Genomic DNA, 18,463 nt, shown 5'->3' with positions numbered 1-18,463 from the left:
TGCATTATTCTGAATACATCTCTGTACTTAAAGCAACCAGGGATAAGACCTTTTGTCCCATCTCGTATTTTTCTTACGACGTTGCTCTTTAACCTCATTTCTAATTTTAGCACATGTCTCAGGGGGCATCTGTGGTCTATTATTACCGCAGAAACCGGCACATCCGGTCAGCGGAATACTTTGCTTTTTTCTTCAAATCTCAGTTTGTTGTCCCCTGAGGAGCGTGTCCGCTCAGCCTCTGCGCGTGTCTGTATTTCCATACAGGTGCGTCTGCGGCTCCAGCCCTCGTTTGACTGTCAAACCGGGCGGCGTGGCTTCCTCTCTCTCCGCCCTGCGCATCCCGCATCCAGTCGCTACCAGAGAGGAGCGCAGGGGAGTGCCCTGCAACGCGGACAGCCGATACACACACACACTCACACACTCACTCACACACAGCCTCCTCCTCCTTCCTCCTCCTGCACTGAAGTCGGACTCCTCTGCTCTGCCGGGCAAACCTCCACCAACTCCCGACTCCCAGCTGCTGTTGTCGCGGCCAAAGCCCCGTCTGCGTCTTCCATCAGCCGGCTGCGCAGAAACATCGACCCGCGGTCCTCTCCGGTAGGCCTGACGGTAAGAGCGGTTGTTTGTGTATTTGTATGAGCGTGTGTGTGTGTGTGTGTGTGTGTGTGTGTGTGGTTGGGGGGGGCGGTATGCGTTTCCATTGACACACAATCACGATGTATATGCGTTTGAAAAGACGTTTTCGCGACACGGGGGACCAGCTGTGCTTCGCTTCACTCTCCTGCGCGCCGACGTTCACGTAGGAAAAAAAAAAAAAAAAGCGACTTAATCTAAATGTAGATTTGCGATCCGCAAGACTGAGATGTCCCAGATTTGCTGAGCGATGGAGGCTGGTGTCACTGCTACACATCGGGAGGATGTTATAATTAAATGATGAAGGCCTTTTTATGGAACAGCTGGGCTGCTGGAGGGACAGGCGGGTGGATGCTGGTGGAGGAGACGGGCAGCGGCGGCTTACTGAGATCCATTAAGGAGATGAAGAGGAGGAGGAGGAGGAGGAGGTGGGGGAGACAGTTTCCAGTAGAGAAGACTTAACTGATCCCTGGTCGGCCTGAACTCTCATCTGGGCCCTCTCTCTCCCTCTCTCCCTCTCTCTCTCCCCTCTTCCTGCTGTAATGTGGCCTGTGGCAGGGTGGGGCACACTTTACAATAAGTACAAATACACAGCCAGCCTGCTTTGATTTTTAATCTTAAACCTTAGAGTAATTTGGATTTGCATTTGGATGAATACTGTACTCAAGTTGAGCATAATCACCTCTTGAATTATACTTCCGATAGGGCTACCTCTACAGCCGTGCAGTCGAGGTATATTTCTACTTTAGTGTTTCCATTTGGGGCACGATTTACCTGAAAGTGACTCTGCAAGTGCACAGTAAGTGTGCACCCCGTTTACTAGGTACACCGAGCTGAAACAACAGCTCTATGATAAATACATGAGAAATAAATCATGCATGAAGGTTATAATGTTGTTTGGTTGAAATGAGTTTGGTATTTTGAGAGGTGGAGGCTGTAGTTTGATGTACTGCTGAGCAGTATTGCGTCATACGTAGTAGGTATGTGTCGATCAATCATAAATACATGTGACAAACCTCGTCGTATAAAACAATGTGGGTCAACGGCATCATAAACTGGGGCGACATGGCCTAAATAAATGAATAGTTCATGTAAAGAACCACATGTAAAAGCCATTTCTTTGTGCACTCCTGTGCGACTGCTTGAGATGTTATTCAAGAACTTTAGCGCAAAATCATCATATTTTTTGGAGAAATTCAAATCAGTATGTGCTTGTTATATGTCCACAAACTAAAACACTTAACAGTCTCAACTAAAACTGAACAATTGAAACCATCATGTTGGATTTATCACAGTACTGTTGCATCAGACTGCATTAGTTTAATATGTATATTTATTTAGGGACCGAACGCAACCTGTAAGGATGTTAACACATCAATATAATGAACACCGGTTCTTTACTACAGATATATTACTAGCTAACACTTTAGTACGTTTGACGTAGTAGAATATTCATTGACGTAAAAGTATATTCCTTGTTTTTCTTTGGTCTAAAAAAATCCAACAGAAATACCAAAACCAACAATGAATATATTCCTCTAACGAGTCTGTGTATATTTATTATCCCTCCGTGCAGTGAAAACTGTTACACACACATTAGTGAACACTCGGCTGCACCGGCTGACATGTTCCTTCATTACCATGAACACGGACGCTTTAGTTTATTCAGAGTAAAGAGCAACCGAGCAAAACGTAAACGTGCTATTCATGACAATAAAGAACATTTTAAAAATCTACTCTCAACTCCAATGTTACTGAGCTGTTTTCTTTCAAATGAAACAATATATTTATGACTGTTTTACACAAGTGGAAAGTATTCAGAGACGGACTGACATTGATGGTTTTGGTCTTTTTATGGGATTTGCTGGCGAATTTTAAGTCAAAGGTTCCACATCTTCCCTCAAAACACCAGGTGTTCATATAAATAAGACCATGTCCTTGACGAGAGGTGCTGACGCTTGAGGAGTTGAACTACTTCTCCCAGCAGGTTACTTCATGGGCTCGATCAGTGGCTCAGTGTTGCGTTTTGACAGCGACCATCTCGAGATGAATGTGTCCCGTTCACTCTTCTCTCCCGAGAGGCTGCCATCTGGTCTTAAGAAGGTTTTCGTCATAAATCTGTCAAGAACAGAAGTGGTTCCCACCGAGGGGGTCACAAGATTTATCTGAAGGGTCACACAAGAGAAGAAAACAAGAAAACTTTTCAGACTAACTTTCCGCCAATCTGCATGTTTCTCCTCTTACTTCTTAAGGGCCCTTCAGGATTATTTAAATAAAGTGAAGGGTAAAGTTTTTGGAGGTTAGGGACCACTGAAATAAAGTGACATCTTGATTGTACCCAAATTAAAAAGTATCTACTCAAACACTGATGGACTTTAAAAGCTGTAATGTGCAACTTTTCATCATTAAAATGTCAAAACAAAGCAACTAGACTTAATTGTTGAGTTGTCTGAAAACTGTCATTTTAATCAATGCGACTGTTTCATTTGGTCGCCTTTCAATGGCGGCATTTCTCCTCAGCGTGTACGTCAAAGTTGTGGTCGTCTGCATAAAGCGCTCTTAAAAAAAGATTTGGATCCAGTTTTTAGACACATTTTTAAAATACACTTTTGGGATCTTATATTCAAATGTTTTGCTCAGTTCCTGCTGGACGTCCTCTGCACGCAGAACCATATCGAAAAGAGACACATTTTAAAAGCAAAACTGCTTTAATCTGTGTTTTCACTGGTCCCGACGATGAACACAGAAGGAACTGGAGGAAAAACTCCCATGATGCCTCGCTAAGTCGCGACCCCACGTGGGATAAAAATGACATCGTGTTTTTAACTGTAGAAACCGCTTTTTTCCAACAAAACATGAGATAGATCTTGATTTCCACCTCTTTTTCAATGTGAAATGTGTCTGAACTATTTGACCTACTCAAGTCTCAATGTGTTGTGTGTTTCTTGTGTGTGTGTGCGTTTGTGTGAACAGCAGTAGCATCATGGAGGAGTTAGACGTTCCACAGATGAGGAGAGAAGTGGAAAGCCTTCAGTATCAGCTGGCAATCAACAGAGAGAAATCCTCCATCACCGTTACGGAGTGAGTGTGCCGTCCAGACACACACACACACACACAGACACACACACAGTTAAGTATTGAGGATCAGATACATGCTTACAGTGTTTTTGTTTTTTTTCAAGGCTGGTGAAGTGGATCGAGGGTTGTGTTTGTGAAGATCCATTTCTGAACCCTGAGCTGATGAGAGCTAACCCCTGGGTGGAGAAGGGCAAGTGTGTGATCCTCTAATGATCACACACAAACACACCACACACATGTAGACACACACACACACACACACACACACACCTATAGACACACAATCACAGATGCATATAAACTAAAGAATCATGCACTCCCTCGCACAGTCACGCTGCACTAAGTCACTCATTCTCTCCCCCCCTCTCTCTCTCTCTCACACACACACACACACATATATTATTGCTATTATTATCATGTTTATTTATTGGGAGACTCCTGAATGCTTTTAATTTATGTAAAGACTCCTGTGTGTTTGTGTGTGAGCGTGCAGCACTGAGTAGCTTTCTAGAAGTTTGTTTTCATGGACTGCTGAGAAATGTTCAACAACACGTTTTTATTGGCTCTTTACACTGTCAATCAAAATAAAGACTGTTTTGAATTTAACAGCTGGATTTTGGATTTATTGATGCACTTACATATAACATACAGGCAGTTGTGTGTGTGTGTGTGTGTTAGAGTAGTTCTCGGATGTAGACATTGCGTCTGACGGCGTTGGACATGCCCTCGTTGAACCGGAACCACACGTCACTGTTGCCCACCGCCGTGCCCATGGAAAAAACTGCACCCTTCTCACCTGCAGAGAGAGAAAGAACATTATTTTCGGGCGTTTTATTATTCAGAATCTGGTTCATTGTCAAGTAGGATTTCACATGCAAATCTCTCCAGGTGTTATGGTGCTTTTAACGACTACTAAAAATGTACTGCACAAGTCATGAATCACAAATATGAAATATAAATACAAAATAATGTGAAAGCCATGAAAAGGTAATAAGCTAAGTTTGATAGGCCACAAGGCTAATTAAAAAAGGAGTGGATCCGTTCGTTCTTACATCTTTTCTCACGTGACCTCATGACAAATCAATCAATAACAGCTAATGAAATAATCTCTGGCTGTGACTAACAATTATTTTTATGAATTAACCTGACGGTGGTTCGCTCAAGGCATTAATGAATATCAATTATAATAAAACAATTATTTATAGAGCACTTTATAAGAGCATACGTCACAAAGTGCTTAGAGTAAAATATATATAACCGACAAGAAATGCTAAAAACACAAAAATGTCAGAAATCACAATTTCCCAAAGCCCATTATTTTGTCTGAACCTCAACAAATATTCAGTTTAATTTCATCAACGAGTAAGAAAACCTTCAAACACATTTTTAGTATCTGCAACGAGGACGTTTCTGTCATTTTAGCTTTAGACTTAAACCATTAATTGATTGTCAAAACTGACCCGGATTATTTTGATCAACAAAATCGATTCAGCCCCTAATCTAATCCTCTAAAGAGGAAAAAGTCATCACTTCCCCAGCGTGAGGATTTGAAGCTCTCTCATATGATTAGAGAACCTGAACACCTTTCTTTCCTCACCATTTCACCCGTTTATCCGCTTTTGGCTCCGACAACTTGCGACGAAAGAAGAAACTGTATTTTCTGTCTTCTCCGAACTAAAATAATAAATAATGAAAATGAGCATCAACTGGAGTCAGACTCACAGCCAGTGAGCTTTGCTGCGCATCAGCGACTTAACTCGTCCTTTCCCTCAGCCAGCGTTCGACTCATCTCGCCAAATTAACAGGAGAGCGACGAACCCTTGCGGTTGATCCGACTTTGACCTATAAAACCGGCAAAGCTCTGCTTTTCCATCCCATTGATCCAGTAGTGCGGTGCTTTCAGGAACTTTTTCCACGCTGAATCCTGAGTGTTGACGACTGACTATAAAGCTACAGGTATTTGAGCAAAGCATGTTTTGAGTTGCGATTACAGTAATCCTCCACCTGCACACCTGGGAGCCAGACAAATATGATGACTTTGACGTGGCCTTTAGCTTAATATTTGTGAAACCTGTTCTTCCTCCACAGTGACAAGTTGCTGCCGTTGATGTCCATGCAGTAAATGACAAATACTGCAAAGGAACAAAAAGCAATAACGGGAGGTTTATTAATGGATATTATCACGTTTGGTGCACTTACTCACTGCAAGCTAATGTGGAAGCGACATAATTCTGCTTTAATTGTTCGCGCAAATGTGCCACGTATGTTTAGTGCGAAGCTGCGATGCCTTTAAACACAACACACTGGTTTCCAGTAACACAAAGCTACTGGCCAAACCAGAGCAACTCTCCAAACTCAATGAATACATGGAGCAAACTAAGTGTACAAGCAGCATTATACATGTAGTAGAATATCTCTATTTTCCTAATCGTATTGGCTGGTGTCCAAATATAAGAGACTGTAAATCCACTAATCTTAGTCCTTTTATGATGCCAGTAGAAATATGATATTGCAAACATTATGGGGCTGTTGACAGTCCGGAGGCCACAGGAGCTCTGAATTTGAAGTGTTGCGTAACACACATCAGTTGCCACCTCTGTTTGTGTTTGGACCCGGTGGGCCTCACTGGGTTTTTCTCCCCCTGAACAGCCCGTGGTCTCACAGGACGTGGATAAATGAAGCCACGCTGGTGTCACGTGGGCCACAGTCTCTACAGTACCTGTCTCTGAGGTGGGCTGCGGTCTCGGGGCTTTGGGGGCAACAGGTCGACCGAAGAAATCCACCTCCGGCTGCAAGACACGAGGACACAGAGTGACGGTGAGAATCACGTTAAATCGGGGAAATGCTGAAACGCTGTCCTCAATAAGGAGGTCAATAACACACACACACAACCACACACACACACACAATCTCTCATTAGCCTGATTTCACAGTTTCACCACGAGGGACTGCAACCCCGTGGCTTCTCATTATCCTCATTTCTGCCCTCTAGAGGTTCCACTCGCTCTATTCCTGAACCGCTATAACTGCAGCTCGGCCACAGAGGCTCTGGTGGTCAGAGCCAACAGCTACTGGCTCCACCTGCAGGCGCCAACTAACACATAACCACCAGGGGAAGCTCAGCACTGGGAGGGCTAGGTGATTAAATAACCAACAAGACAAAATGCACAAAACTAAAAAGAGTAATTGCACACCCTGTGGGAACAAAAAAAGTGCTACTGCCTGAATGCCTTTTAGTTTATAAACCCATGCAGAGCAGCAGAGCACACCTCCGCTGCAGGTTTGAGATGCACAATGGATCCGTGGTGGTGACATATCGAGCTTGAAACGAGCATATGTATGCATGTTGTATGGGTTCAAAGAATGTATTTAATGACGTAACAAATCAAATGAACTAATAAACATCAATATTTAAAGAGTAATATGACATTTAGAGTGTTAATATAGGATAATATGTGCTATGTGAAGATATAGTGGAGTAATGTCTCCCTGACCAGAGGATGAAGTCTCTCTCTCACTTCTCTCTCAGAGCCATCATGTCACTGACCTTCACTGGAGCAGAACTGCCCAATTAACAGATATTTTAGTGTGTTATTGTGTGTGTGTCTCACCCTGATCTCCACTGTGGTCTGTTTGACGATGGTCTCCAGCCTCTGCTGGTGGTTCCTGGTAGATGTGGGACCGGCGCTCTTTTTGTTAACATCTCTTTGCTTGACACAGACACAGCAGATGACAAACACGTTAAATTATTGATTTTATTGTCTCCAGGCTGAGCTGGATGTAATAACCCTAAAAAAAAAATCTCTTCTCACAGTTGGAGGGTTTCGCTGCAGCATCAGTTGCTCAGCTCTCCTCATCTTCTCTTGCTCCATCTCTCTGCTGACGGTTTGTTTGGCCTGATACGTCAGCTGACGCCGCGGCGGCAGACCCGGAAACCTCACCACATCCTCGATACGCCTGCATGCACACACACACACACTAAGTGAATGGCTCTACACAAACCACACACATAGTTTAAAACACACTCAGTGAGTAACTGACACAGAGGTCAACCTTGTTAGATGACAAACAATAACTTTTAGTTTCCCCTTTCAGTGCCACAATTTATGTTTTCCACAATAAGACCCTGAATCTCTAAAACCTTAATCCTCTTATCGCTGATCTCCATCACACACACACACACACACACACACACACACACACACACACACACACACACACACACACACACACACACACACACACACACACACACACACACACACACACCTTGCAAGTTATCGCTATAAAATATCTGCAATATTACCACCAGAACAATCTCTATAATTAAGGAGCTGATTGGATGGTCCAACATGATGGATTACATCTATGCAGCTTATACTAAGTAATTTAATCTTTAGCTCGCACATTTACAGAATACAATTATTTTTTAAAAAAAGCACAGACAACCACGTATTGTCCTATGAGATAGAGAATCTATCCTTTACTGCAAGTTAGGGCTGGTCGATTTGGTCAAAATCTTTTCAAATAACAAAAACATATACGTGTATCACGATATTGCATGCTTTCTGGTCATTCAATAAATAACTAGTCTATATGTAATAACCATGTGGTGACGCTTATTTTTGTTTGCTTCTGTGTGAATTAAATACTTGACAAATGAAAGTATTGAGAGTATTTTCTCACTTAAGAAATTTAGTGCAAAATGAACATCGGTTTAGTTAAGTATAAATACAGAAAAAATATATATACTTCCAGCTCTACAGCGACTATGTTTACATGCGTGCCCACAAATAATAGAATTGAGACAATAGTTTGACTTAACAGAGTTCATTTGAGTGTGTTTTTATATTATCAATCTAGACTATAATGGTGTATGACGATATCTCGATATGTGATTTCATCACAATACGGTTCCTTTGAAAGACAACGTCTAGCCCCAAATTATATACAATTTACACTAAGTAAATCCGAGGTACATTTACTGAACATTAAGTCACTTACATTAAACTGTCTTAGTGTTTTATCTTCCATCATATTCACATAAGGAATAGTAGAAGTATCGCTGCAAATATTCCACAATAACAGACCTGAGAGAGAAGTTCCACAATCTTTTAAAGATTGATTTGTAATGAATGAAGTTCATCTTTACTGCTGAACCATCTGAACCACCGATAGCCTCCAAAACCAGACGACGTTTAACAATTCTGCCACAGTCTGACCAATCAGCAAATGCTGTCAAAAAAAACAGAGCCGTCCAATCAAACAGCCCCGTTGAGACTCGGGGCGTATCTGCCGTCTATGTCGGTTACGTTTATTCCCACAATTGTGTTCCGAGACTTCGTCCATGGAGACTTTCAGAGAGAGGTGTTGTGGTGAGCCAGAGACGGCAGGTACAGGAAGGTGTAGACCAGTAGAAGCAGCAGCAGAGCCAAAACTAGAGGCAGGCACCAGTCGTTGGTGACCAGCACGCTGTCACAGCGAGCCTGTAGGAAGGAGGCCCTCTGGGGGCCCGGCATGACTGAGACGTACGTCTAGTTATCTCATCCTACCAGACTCGCCGTCGTCCTCAATGAAGGTCCAAGATGAACGAAGGTCTCACAAGTCAAAGCCCCGGAGTTCTGGTCCTTTGGGTTTTAATCTTGTATTTCGACATGTTTCGATATTTCTGATTGTCTCTTCCTTCCTCCAAAACGTCTTTCCTCCTAGTATTACGGCTCTCATAAGTCAAACCTCAAAAACGCATCCTTTCACCAGCTTACTTCTCTGCTCCCAAACCACTAGCATCAAACACACACACATGCACACACACACACACACACGCACATGCAGCAGGTGTTAAGGGGATTACTCTCTAAGCCTCCGTGCAGAACACCACAGTGTGGACAAGAGCGGTGACCTTCAACACCCCGGGAACACACGCCTGTCCTGCATGTGTCCACATGCAACATACAGTAGAGTGCAGGGGTGCGTGTGTGCGCGTGTGTGTGTGTGTGTACTCACGGCTCTAGGATGTATGTGTACTGCCCCTCAGGCGTGCGGTCCTGCCTGTATGAGAGGTTGTATGCCAACATGGTGTTGATCAGCTCGTGCATTTGCTCTTTCTCTCTGCTGCTGAACAGCTGTGGATTCACCTGGAAAGAGAAAAACAATAGTGTGAGCCTCAATGCCTCATGTCTATTACGCCAAACGTCTTCGGTTGTCCTGCCTCTCTGAGGACCTTGATGGACCCCCCAATCACGTTAAGGATGCACGGAAAGAAACCATTCACATTTGAAGATTGGCCTCTAAATCTTTTTATAGAGAAATAGTAAATTAAACCATTCGATCACACTGTCAATCAAAACTGAAAATACCTTTTTTTTAATAGAAAAGGTAGAATTCATGGCTTGGCTATTATTGGATTAAATTAGATCTTACATGTGTTGAAATAACCAGAATGTTACTAAATGCTTAAATGCAGTGCCATAGGAACAAATATTTTTGCACAGCTATATTAGTGTCTATATAAATATGGCCGTGTGTTATTGACTGGTCTTGAACAGATGCAGAGCTGCAGAAAATGGGATCCACGTTCCTACATTAACACACACACACACACACGGCTTTACTGAACATGGTTCTTCATACAGGCCGTAGTTTGGGAGAGATGATGTCGAGGAGAAGTGTGAGGACGTCGAGGGACAGGCTGAGGTGGCTGATCCTCGTTCTGATGCTTGCTGGGATGTCGGCCAACATGGTGGACAAAGCGTTCTTGCTGCTGAGGAGCCGGGAGGAGGCCTGGAGAGGACGCAATAATCTCAGTCATTATCTATCATTCAATCATCATGCATCAGTGCATGTAGCTGATGCGTACCTCGTACTGGCTGTGGGGATAGCTGATGCGGGGCACTTGTGTGTGGGCGAACAGGAAGTGGAATGTGACGGACAGGAAGGGCAGGTATCTCATCAGGGTGAAGTTCTGCCCGTGCATAATCACATGGTTCAACCTGTCCGAGAACGACAGCCAGTCCAGAGCCTCACACACACTCTGCATGTTGGGGTCCCTCGATCGCATGGACAGATAGTTTTCATACAGACCCTGAGGAAAAGAGACATACGAGACCTCAGACATCATAATGCAGAGTTTTAGATAAGCTACTGTTGTATGTAAAGCATGGGCCACTGCTTTCAGATTGAGATTATAATAAAAGATCTTGAAAGTGTGTTTATTACCTGGGAGACCTTCTCAAACTCTCCACTAGACGAAGCTAAATGTAGAATGTGCTGGAACCTCTGAGCTCCGCCTCCTGAACCCGGAGCCTCGTCAAAGCCCTCACCGATACGTTTCCTGAGAACACATTTGAATGTTTAGTCTACATCTATTTAGTTAGGACCCGATAAACAGAGGTATTACAGATAAGATTGTGAAGTTACAGATAAGATTGTTTCGCTTGTTGTGCCTTTTTAATTGTGCTAATGATTGTGTTATCTTGTGCTGACCTTTGATCAGTGACCATGAATGAAACGATGCCACGAACAAGAGAAAGGAGAAAACTCTTTGCTGTTTTCTTGTTTTGAGCCTAAGTTAAATCGAACACTTAAAGACGTTGTTAACCCCTCACGGAATGGAATTTAAAAGCTGTAAAACCTGAAAAATCAATTAAAAACTAAACTTGAACTTTGAACTGCCTCGAGTACCTGTGGCAGCAAAACAATTACAATTTCACGAAAGCCTCTGGTGAGGCACCCTGTACCGTTTTGTACGTTGTAACTGGAAGATTCCCTGCCACAGATGGAACAAGCCTTTGTTCTGGTCCTTCTGCCCCACAGAGACATTCTGGATGGTCTTTGAGTTCACCTGCTTGTGGCCGCGACCGTGGAGGAACTGTGCAGACAAGCGCCCATATTGTGATATAATCATACTGTATGTTACTGCTCATGCAACACGCACAACTTTTCCTTTACGCCCACCTGCAGAGTGTTGATGCAAGACCTGATGTCGTTGTCCGTCTTCTCACACAGCGACAACAGAGTACCTGTGTCTACCTTCATCCCCTGCTGGAGGGAAATCTGGAAAGAAAATCTCAATGTAAACCTCAGCAATCATGTGTGTGAGTGTGTGCGTGTGTGTGTGCGTGTCCTGACCTCTCCTAGTCTCTGTGTGAGGCGGGAAGGCTGAGTCTGAGGGAACACCAGAAGGAAGGCCTGCAGCTTTAGTGGTCTGAGAGCTGGAACATATCTTGAAGAAAAAAAAGAGGTAAATCAGATTTAACGGCTGAAAAGAAAACACAAAATCAACACACATTGAGCGAGTTAAAAGACTTCTGCTTTAAAATTAAATGCACTACTTCTACGTCGCCTTACAGGTCGTTACAGATGCAGATGATCGGTCGAAGCAGGAGGGACTCCTTCTTCTTTTTCTTCTTGGCAGTCTCTGCCCCAGCGTCCCCGCCGTGTCCATCTTTTCTGTTCAGAGCCGCTAACAGGATGTTGATGGCAGCCTGTCGAAACACCAGAGATGAAGAAAAACACGAATGACAAAGACTGAAGGAGTGCTTTAACATGATTTGTAAAAACAGATTTTGGGTGTCTGAAACATACTGCAGGTGCTCCGTCAATCTCATCAATGATGAGGCAGTTCGGCCGCTCGTTGGCTCCCAACACTGACTTCATCTGCGTCGCTGTGTCGATACGTTTCTGAAACACCTCCGCACTGCGATCGTCACTGCAAAAAAAACACACAACCACAGCCACTGAGGTCACAACAGGGAACCTATTCACGATTTGCTGATATTATAAATGTCATTTTTTATTTGGTTTGTCTCACCTGGCATTGATTTCCACCACGTTGTACCCAGCATGCTTCGCTATGACATGGGCCAAGGTGGTCTTTCCCAAACCTGGAGGGCCAGACAGCAATGCCACCTAGAGAAAGACAAGTAAATGATATATTGTGGAAAACTAACAGTCATTACACTGAAATTGCACTGATTGGGTATGCTGGTGTGGTTACCTTGAATTTGGGTCGTTTGTACTGGTCCAGTTCGGCCTCCAGCAGCTCCTCAGTCACCTCAACCTTGCTCTTGAAGCGATTTGGAAGCTGATTGGGTTGATTGGGTTTGAATGAGATGTCCTGGTTGGGAGCCTGTCGGTCGGACCGGACGGGGCGGGACTTCCTCTCTCTTCCAAACACAACGGTGTCCCAAAGTTTCAACCACTTGAGCAGACAGCGGTTGGTGAACTGCAACGAAACGGTAACACGGCTGGCATCAGAGGGAGATTCTCAAACCACTGAAAAACGGTTTAGTGGTATTTAATAGTGTTGTTCTTGGGTTCTGGTTCAAATCTTTTACTCTTTTTATCCACATTTTTAGTGCAGAGTATTTAAATTTGACATCTTGTGTGTGTATATATATATATATATATATATATATATATATATATATATATATATATATATATATATATATATATATGCATAGTGACTGCCCTCTCCTTTAAACACAACTTTTACAATGCACTTTTGCTATTGGCTGATCTGGGCCAGGTGGCCACTTGGAGCGAGCTGCCTCCAGTCCTTCAAATTAATGCCTTTAATTAAATTAGAAAGACGACTGTTGCAGCACTATGGAGGCACTTAAGCTGAAACTCTGGGGTTTTGTTACAGATTTAAAGTGATTTCATTGACTCAGAGTATTGATGCATGTGGACATACACGGAGACACCAAACACGACTTACATCATCACTGAGAAGCTCTGTGTAGTGTCGGGGAGAGAATCTGTCCACCCAGAGTCGAGAGGTTCGACCCTCTGCGTCTTGAGGGTCGTCGTTCTCTTCCCCTTCTCCACTTTCAGCCTGAATGCGCACGCCGTTCACACTGCTGGAAGGTGACACAAGTCAAAAAAATAACAATGTGTCACCATATTCTCGATGTGACAGTGTGACGGAGACGGACGGTGAGTTAGTTACCTGGTGAGCGGATTTGAGAGAAGCTGAGATTCTTCAATAACCTGCTGTAGGCGCTGCGAGAATTCAAGGAAAGAGAAGAAAATTAACAAAAACTATCAATCTCAACAGAGAGTTCACTCATGCACGACCAGTTCACAAAATATCTGCATTTGTTGATCTGAAATACATCCTGTTGGTACATACTAAGCACCTAACGTCATTCACTAACACTATACATGAAAGGGGTCACTGATGTATTTTATTTTTGTTTAAATTATCAGCTTTAATCCACATCTTTCCAAATTACTGTACGCGTAAATTAAAAATCAACTCAAAGGCTTCTATCATAATACAAATATCAAACATTTGCAAATTTTCCCAGGTAAATAAGCATTGTTGTGTATTAGACATGTAAATAATGCTCATATATTTAATTCAGATATAATCTGCTTGTATGAAAATGGTTGTTTTGTTTCTCTGTATTTGGTTGATAATCAGCCGATTATTCACAAACAGCAGCAGCCGACTCACCCTTTCTGCCTCTTGCTCTCGCAACACACCTATTGGCACTACCAGCAGCCCCAGTGCACCCTGGTAGTTTGGTGCCGCTCTGCAGTCCACTAGCTGTAGACAAAAAAGGTAAATGCAAATAAATACATGTAACAAATACAGGCAACTGATGTGCGTTTTGAAAATTAATCCGTATTTAGGACAAACTGCAGACAAACGCCTGCAGTCTAACAGTCAAGTTTAACCTTATTCCCTGTGTCCTCCGTTTGTCTGAGGTAGACCCGATTCCCCGATGAGTCGGTCACGCTGACGTACTCTCCCTCTAAAGGAGGCCGCTTAAGCACACGCAGCGATGCTGGCGCCGCTGTGGGAGGTCGCCTGGGCGTCTCTGGGATTGGAGCAAAGCCACTTACATCCAACACGGCTGGGATTGACCTAGAAAGAAGAAGAAAAAAAATAGATATATTGTTCCATCTTTCAAATGTGAATATTGATAAATGTCCATCACAATGTTATGTCTTTGGATTCATACGTTTTGGCTGAGCAACAATTAAAAATGTTAGAAAAAACAAACAAAAATCCAGCAAACCTTTGGTATTTTTACTCGATATATTGTTGGAATTATTAATCTAATTACAATTGTAATCAACTATTTTTCTGTTAATTGAGTGAATCATTTCAGTATCGAAACAAGCAGTGCCTGAAAACCACCAGAATGCAAATTAGGTTGTTTGAAGTGCTCAAAAGGCAGATGAAAAAGATCAACTTTAAAAGAAGAGAACAAAAAGACAGGTCTACACAGGTGACGTGTCACCAGCTGCAGCTCTTAGATAAAGTGGTTCTGTGTCTCTATATATAGCAGACCGCCATGGTTTATCCTTGTGATGTTTTGCTTTTAAGTGTATTGGTTTTTGATCTGAGCGTCTGCCTTTTGCATAAAAACGTCTTTTGTCTTTTAAAATGTTCTACATTCCCAATAATGCACACGGTATAAACCAAGTAATTTGTGTAAAAATATCTAATGCACAAAGCGTCTGCCTTCTTCTGATGTCTTCCACTCACTCCATGTTTAACACTGACCCGTTTAAGTCTCCTACCTGAGGTTGCGAGGCGTTTCATACTGCTCCGGAGAGGACGGCGGTGTGATGTCATCACTCTGGGACGAGACTGTGCACGCTCCAGCCTTGAAAAGTTGCTTGACCACCCCTTCCTGCTTTGTCCGCTTTGGCGCTGCGGGTACAAAGTCAGATTCAATGGACAAAACGTAGAACAACCGTCAAATGCAACAAGGACAGAAGATGCCAGTGTTCTCGCTCAGGGTGAACTCACTGAGGGATTGAGCATGCAGGAGCTCTACGTCAGGAATGCCGGTTTCTGGACCCAGTTTCTGACGTTTCCACTTATTGGAAGATTCCCCTTAATCAGTCAAGAAAAGATAAACACATAATTATTGTGATTACTGTGATGGGCTGGTTTTACTCCCTTCTAATATTATATGATTACTTAATCAACATATATAAATACATAAACAGACAGCCCAGAGTTGAATCACTTTGTTACTAAGAGTATGACACATATTGTACAAATAACACAGACATCTTATAACAGCTAAAAAATCTCACTGTCTTCGGCTGTATGCAGCCACAAATCTATTAAAACCCACAAAACTTAATTTTGTATTCAATTGAAAATCATATATATATATATATATATATATATATATATATATATATATATATATATATATATATATATATATATATATATATATATATATTCTCTGGCATTGTGGATTATTTTTATTCCTCCAATCCTAATAGATGTACTTCCTGACAGAAATATAATTATTGATGCCCCGTGTGTACATCACTTTAATGTTGCAACTGGTGGAGCTTATTATAACAAATATACAAGATTATAAATATGAATATATATGTATATATTCCACTAATATATATGTATTCCACTAAAATGTAGTAGAGTAAGCAAAGTTACGTAATTTTGCTGATAAATGGATGTACAAGTACAGCATCTCCAAATTGTACTTGAATGCAGTACTTGAGAAATAGTAGCCAATCACAGGTCAGGTGTAAAAGGGGTGGAGCTTAACGTAACAGGTAAAACCTAAGAAACGTTGTTTGGTAGCATAGGTTGTTACATGTTATTGTAATGTCCTGCTTCAGTGTGTGAGCCGCTCACCCTCCAGCTGAGCCAACGCGTCCAGCTCGTCGGCGAACTGGTCGTCAAACTCGTCCTGGACGTCAAATATTGCGTCATATTCGTCCATATCGGCTGTGACAGGCTCACGGGACACGGAGATGTGTTTAACCTGAAGACAAACGCACTTTCCTCATTAAATAAATAGTCCCTTCGCGACTCCAGCAGCCGCTTTGACGGGGCAGCAGATTTCCCGGCAATTTTTTTGTTGTTAAGTATCACTTCCGGGTTACGCTTCTTCTTCTTCTTCTTCTTCTTCGTTTTCTTCGTTTTCTTCTTCGTGTACATGTTGGCAGTGTAAAGACCCGTGTTACTGCCCTCAGCAGGATTTTAAAAAAAAGTGAATCGTCAAGCCACAATTCATATTTATATAATATAATATAAATAATATATATATATATATATCTAATAACTGATACTCTCTGACCGAGGTGTGACGTGACGTCACTCCAAGAAAACATGCCTCACTGTTTCAAGATGTCCACAACCACATAGTCCAGTGGCCAGAGTGTGGAAGTGCTGGTTTAAGCCTCAGTATCCAATAGTCTCAATCAGCACAAATTAACTGAGAAACAGCGCCTTACTTTGCTCTCTTTTACCCCATCATTCCTGCCATTCTTTTTTGATTCCCTCCTTGGTTATTCCTCTCAGCCCAACTCTCCTCAGAGGTATATGTAGATCTATATATTATCTCCTTTTGTCAGGGTTGATTTTCCTATTTCGTTACCCTTACCTCCAGCATGCCAACTGGCATACAGTGCCAGGCCTCTCTATTTAAAGGAAAGCAGATAAGATCTCATGTATACAGTCAGGTTTCATCTGTGATACTGTGACCCATCTTACTTCCAAGCTGAGCGTATAGTACAACTCAAATACCCGCTTTCCCAGGCTCTGGGTCCCTGGAACCATCTCCGAAAATATTCAAAAAGGATCCTGCTGCTCTGTTTAGATTGCTCGATTAAAATCAGTGTCAAAAGGATTCAGATAACAATCCCACATAGTTTGCTGTGTTTGCCTGTCCCATTCTCAATTTCCAGTCGAAAAATGGTGTGTCCATGATTTTGCCCCTACAATCCAATGACCCTGGCAAGAGAATTCTAGTAGAAGTCTTTATGGCTTAGTTAGAGAGAGAGAGAGAGAGAGAGAGAGAGAGAGAGAGAGAGAGAGAGAGAGAGAGAGAGAGAGAGAGAGAAACTGTGGTGCCTCTTGGCTCAGAACCAGCTGCCGTTGCCAGTTGGATCATAGTCATCTTTTTCAGTGTTGAGCTCCTTTGGTCTGTTCAGGGACTGTTCCACAGCTTTCTGATGGCCAGCTGGGGCCTCGGCTTTTCCACTTCATTGGTTCCCAGTTGCACTTCTTTAGCCTCTTGCTCTCTCGCTCTTCTAGTGCCACCTGGGGGTGCCTCTGGCTCCAAAACAGCTGGCACTGGCTTGTCGCCAGTTGACTCCTCCCCCCTGGTTGACCACTAGTTGTGTAACTAACATTTACACATTTACACAAGCATTTTTTGCTCAAGCTTGTACATTGCTTTGCCAATGAAATTATTATTTTGGAATGTAATTTGAATACATTTACTATAAGATTATGTCAAGCTATTCCCTAATGTAATTTGTCTCAATGACTTACTGTATAGGCCCTATATGCTTTATACATATTTACATCTCAGTGTATTCAGATTTATACTGCTGTCTATTTGTGCTTATACCTTCACTTTATATTTTGGTAATAGCTGCACATGCACATTGTATATCATAGTACATTCATTCTTTTTTTGTTTGTTTTACTTACACAAAACCTTTGTTCATCTCAAGGTTTTTTTAAGAAAGAAAGAAAAGATTAATGATGATGTGTGTGAGGTCAGGATGTGTCCATCGCCACCATCTGCTCCTCACAGCAAACACACACTGGCCATCAGTTTGTGTGTGACACTGAGTTAATTTCACATCAGGAAGCACAAAAGCAAAGTCGACTTAACCGTTAACTGTCTCTTCCTCTCACAACGTCACTCTGTCACAAATGCGCACAATGTGTTGAGAGTAAAAAAGTACATTAAAATCACACTTCTGTACCATGTAAAATACGTAAAACGTTTTC

The 18,463-nt window shown here is 42.5% G+C and overlaps 2 protein-coding genes across 2 annotated transcripts; one reads left to right on the top strand and one right to left on the bottom strand.

Annotated features, from left to right (window-relative positions):
• The first annotated feature begins 273 nt into the window (after positions 1-273).
• On the top strand, positions 274-4,317 carry gng13a (guanine nucleotide binding protein (G protein), gamma 13a). Its single transcript, XM_068589221.1, has 3 exons — positions 274-609; positions 3,607-3,714; positions 3,816-4,317. The coding sequence occupies exons 2-3, from the start codon at positions 3,617-3,619 to the stop codon at positions 3,919-3,921; spliced, it is 204 nt and encodes a 67-aa protein (XP_068445322.1). The 5' UTR covers positions 274-609; positions 3,607-3,616; the 3' UTR covers positions 3,922-4,317.
• On the bottom strand, positions 4,253-16,578 carry chtf18 (CTF18, chromosome transmission fidelity factor 18 homolog (S. cerevisiae)). The gene is made up of 22 exons (XM_068589219.1): positions 16,352-16,578; positions 15,482-15,568; positions 15,250-15,382; positions 14,398-14,587; positions 14,174-14,266; positions 13,664-13,716; positions 13,433-13,574; positions 12,707-12,934; positions 12,521-12,618; positions 12,295-12,418; positions 12,058-12,194; positions 11,839-11,932; positions 11,665-11,763; positions 11,448-11,578; positions 10,927-11,041; positions 10,568-10,792; positions 10,342-10,491; positions 9,715-9,845; positions 7,524-7,668; positions 7,323-7,421; positions 6,431-6,500; positions 4,253-4,507 (listed from the first exon to the last, which is right to left on the bottom strand). Exons 1-22 carry the CDS (start codon positions 16,437-16,439, stop codon positions 4,386-4,388), a joined length of 2,754 nt encoding a protein of 917 aa, XP_068445320.1. The 5' UTR covers positions 16,440-16,578; the 3' UTR covers positions 4,253-4,385.
• Positions 16,579-18,463: the final 1,885 nt, after the last annotated feature.

Source organism: Clinocottus analis, unplaced genomic scaffold, assembly GCF_023055335.1.
Source record: "Clinocottus analis isolate CAN_PGR_092001 unplaced genomic scaffold, fCliAna1.0.p SCAF_22, whole genome shotgun sequence".
Lineage (NCBI taxonomy): Eukaryota > Metazoa > Chordata > Actinopteri > Perciformes > Cottidae > Clinocottus > Clinocottus analis.
This window is presented reverse-complemented; position numbering and strand designations above follow the sequence as displayed.

Coding starts and splice junctions, on each gene's coding strand:
- gng13a (XM_068589221.1), top strand. CDS start 3,617: ATGGAGGAGTTAGACGTTCCACAGATGAGGAGAGAAGTGGAAAGCCTT. Junction 3,715..3,815: donor TCCTCCATCACCGTTACGGA/GTGAGTGTGCCG, acceptor TTTTTTTTCAAG/GCTGGTGAAGTGGATCGAGG.
- chtf18 (XM_068589219.1), bottom strand. CDS start 16,439: ATGGACGAATATGACGCAATATTTGACGTCCAGGACGAGTTTGACGAC. Junction 9,846..10,341: donor TCTCTCCCAAACTACGGCCT/GTATGAAGAACC, acceptor TTCTCTTTCCAG/GTGAATCCACAGCTGTTCAG. Junction 7,422..7,523: donor TGCAGCGAAACCCTCCAACT/GTGAGAAGAGAT, acceptor GTCTGTGTCAAG/CAAAGAGATGTTAACAAAAA.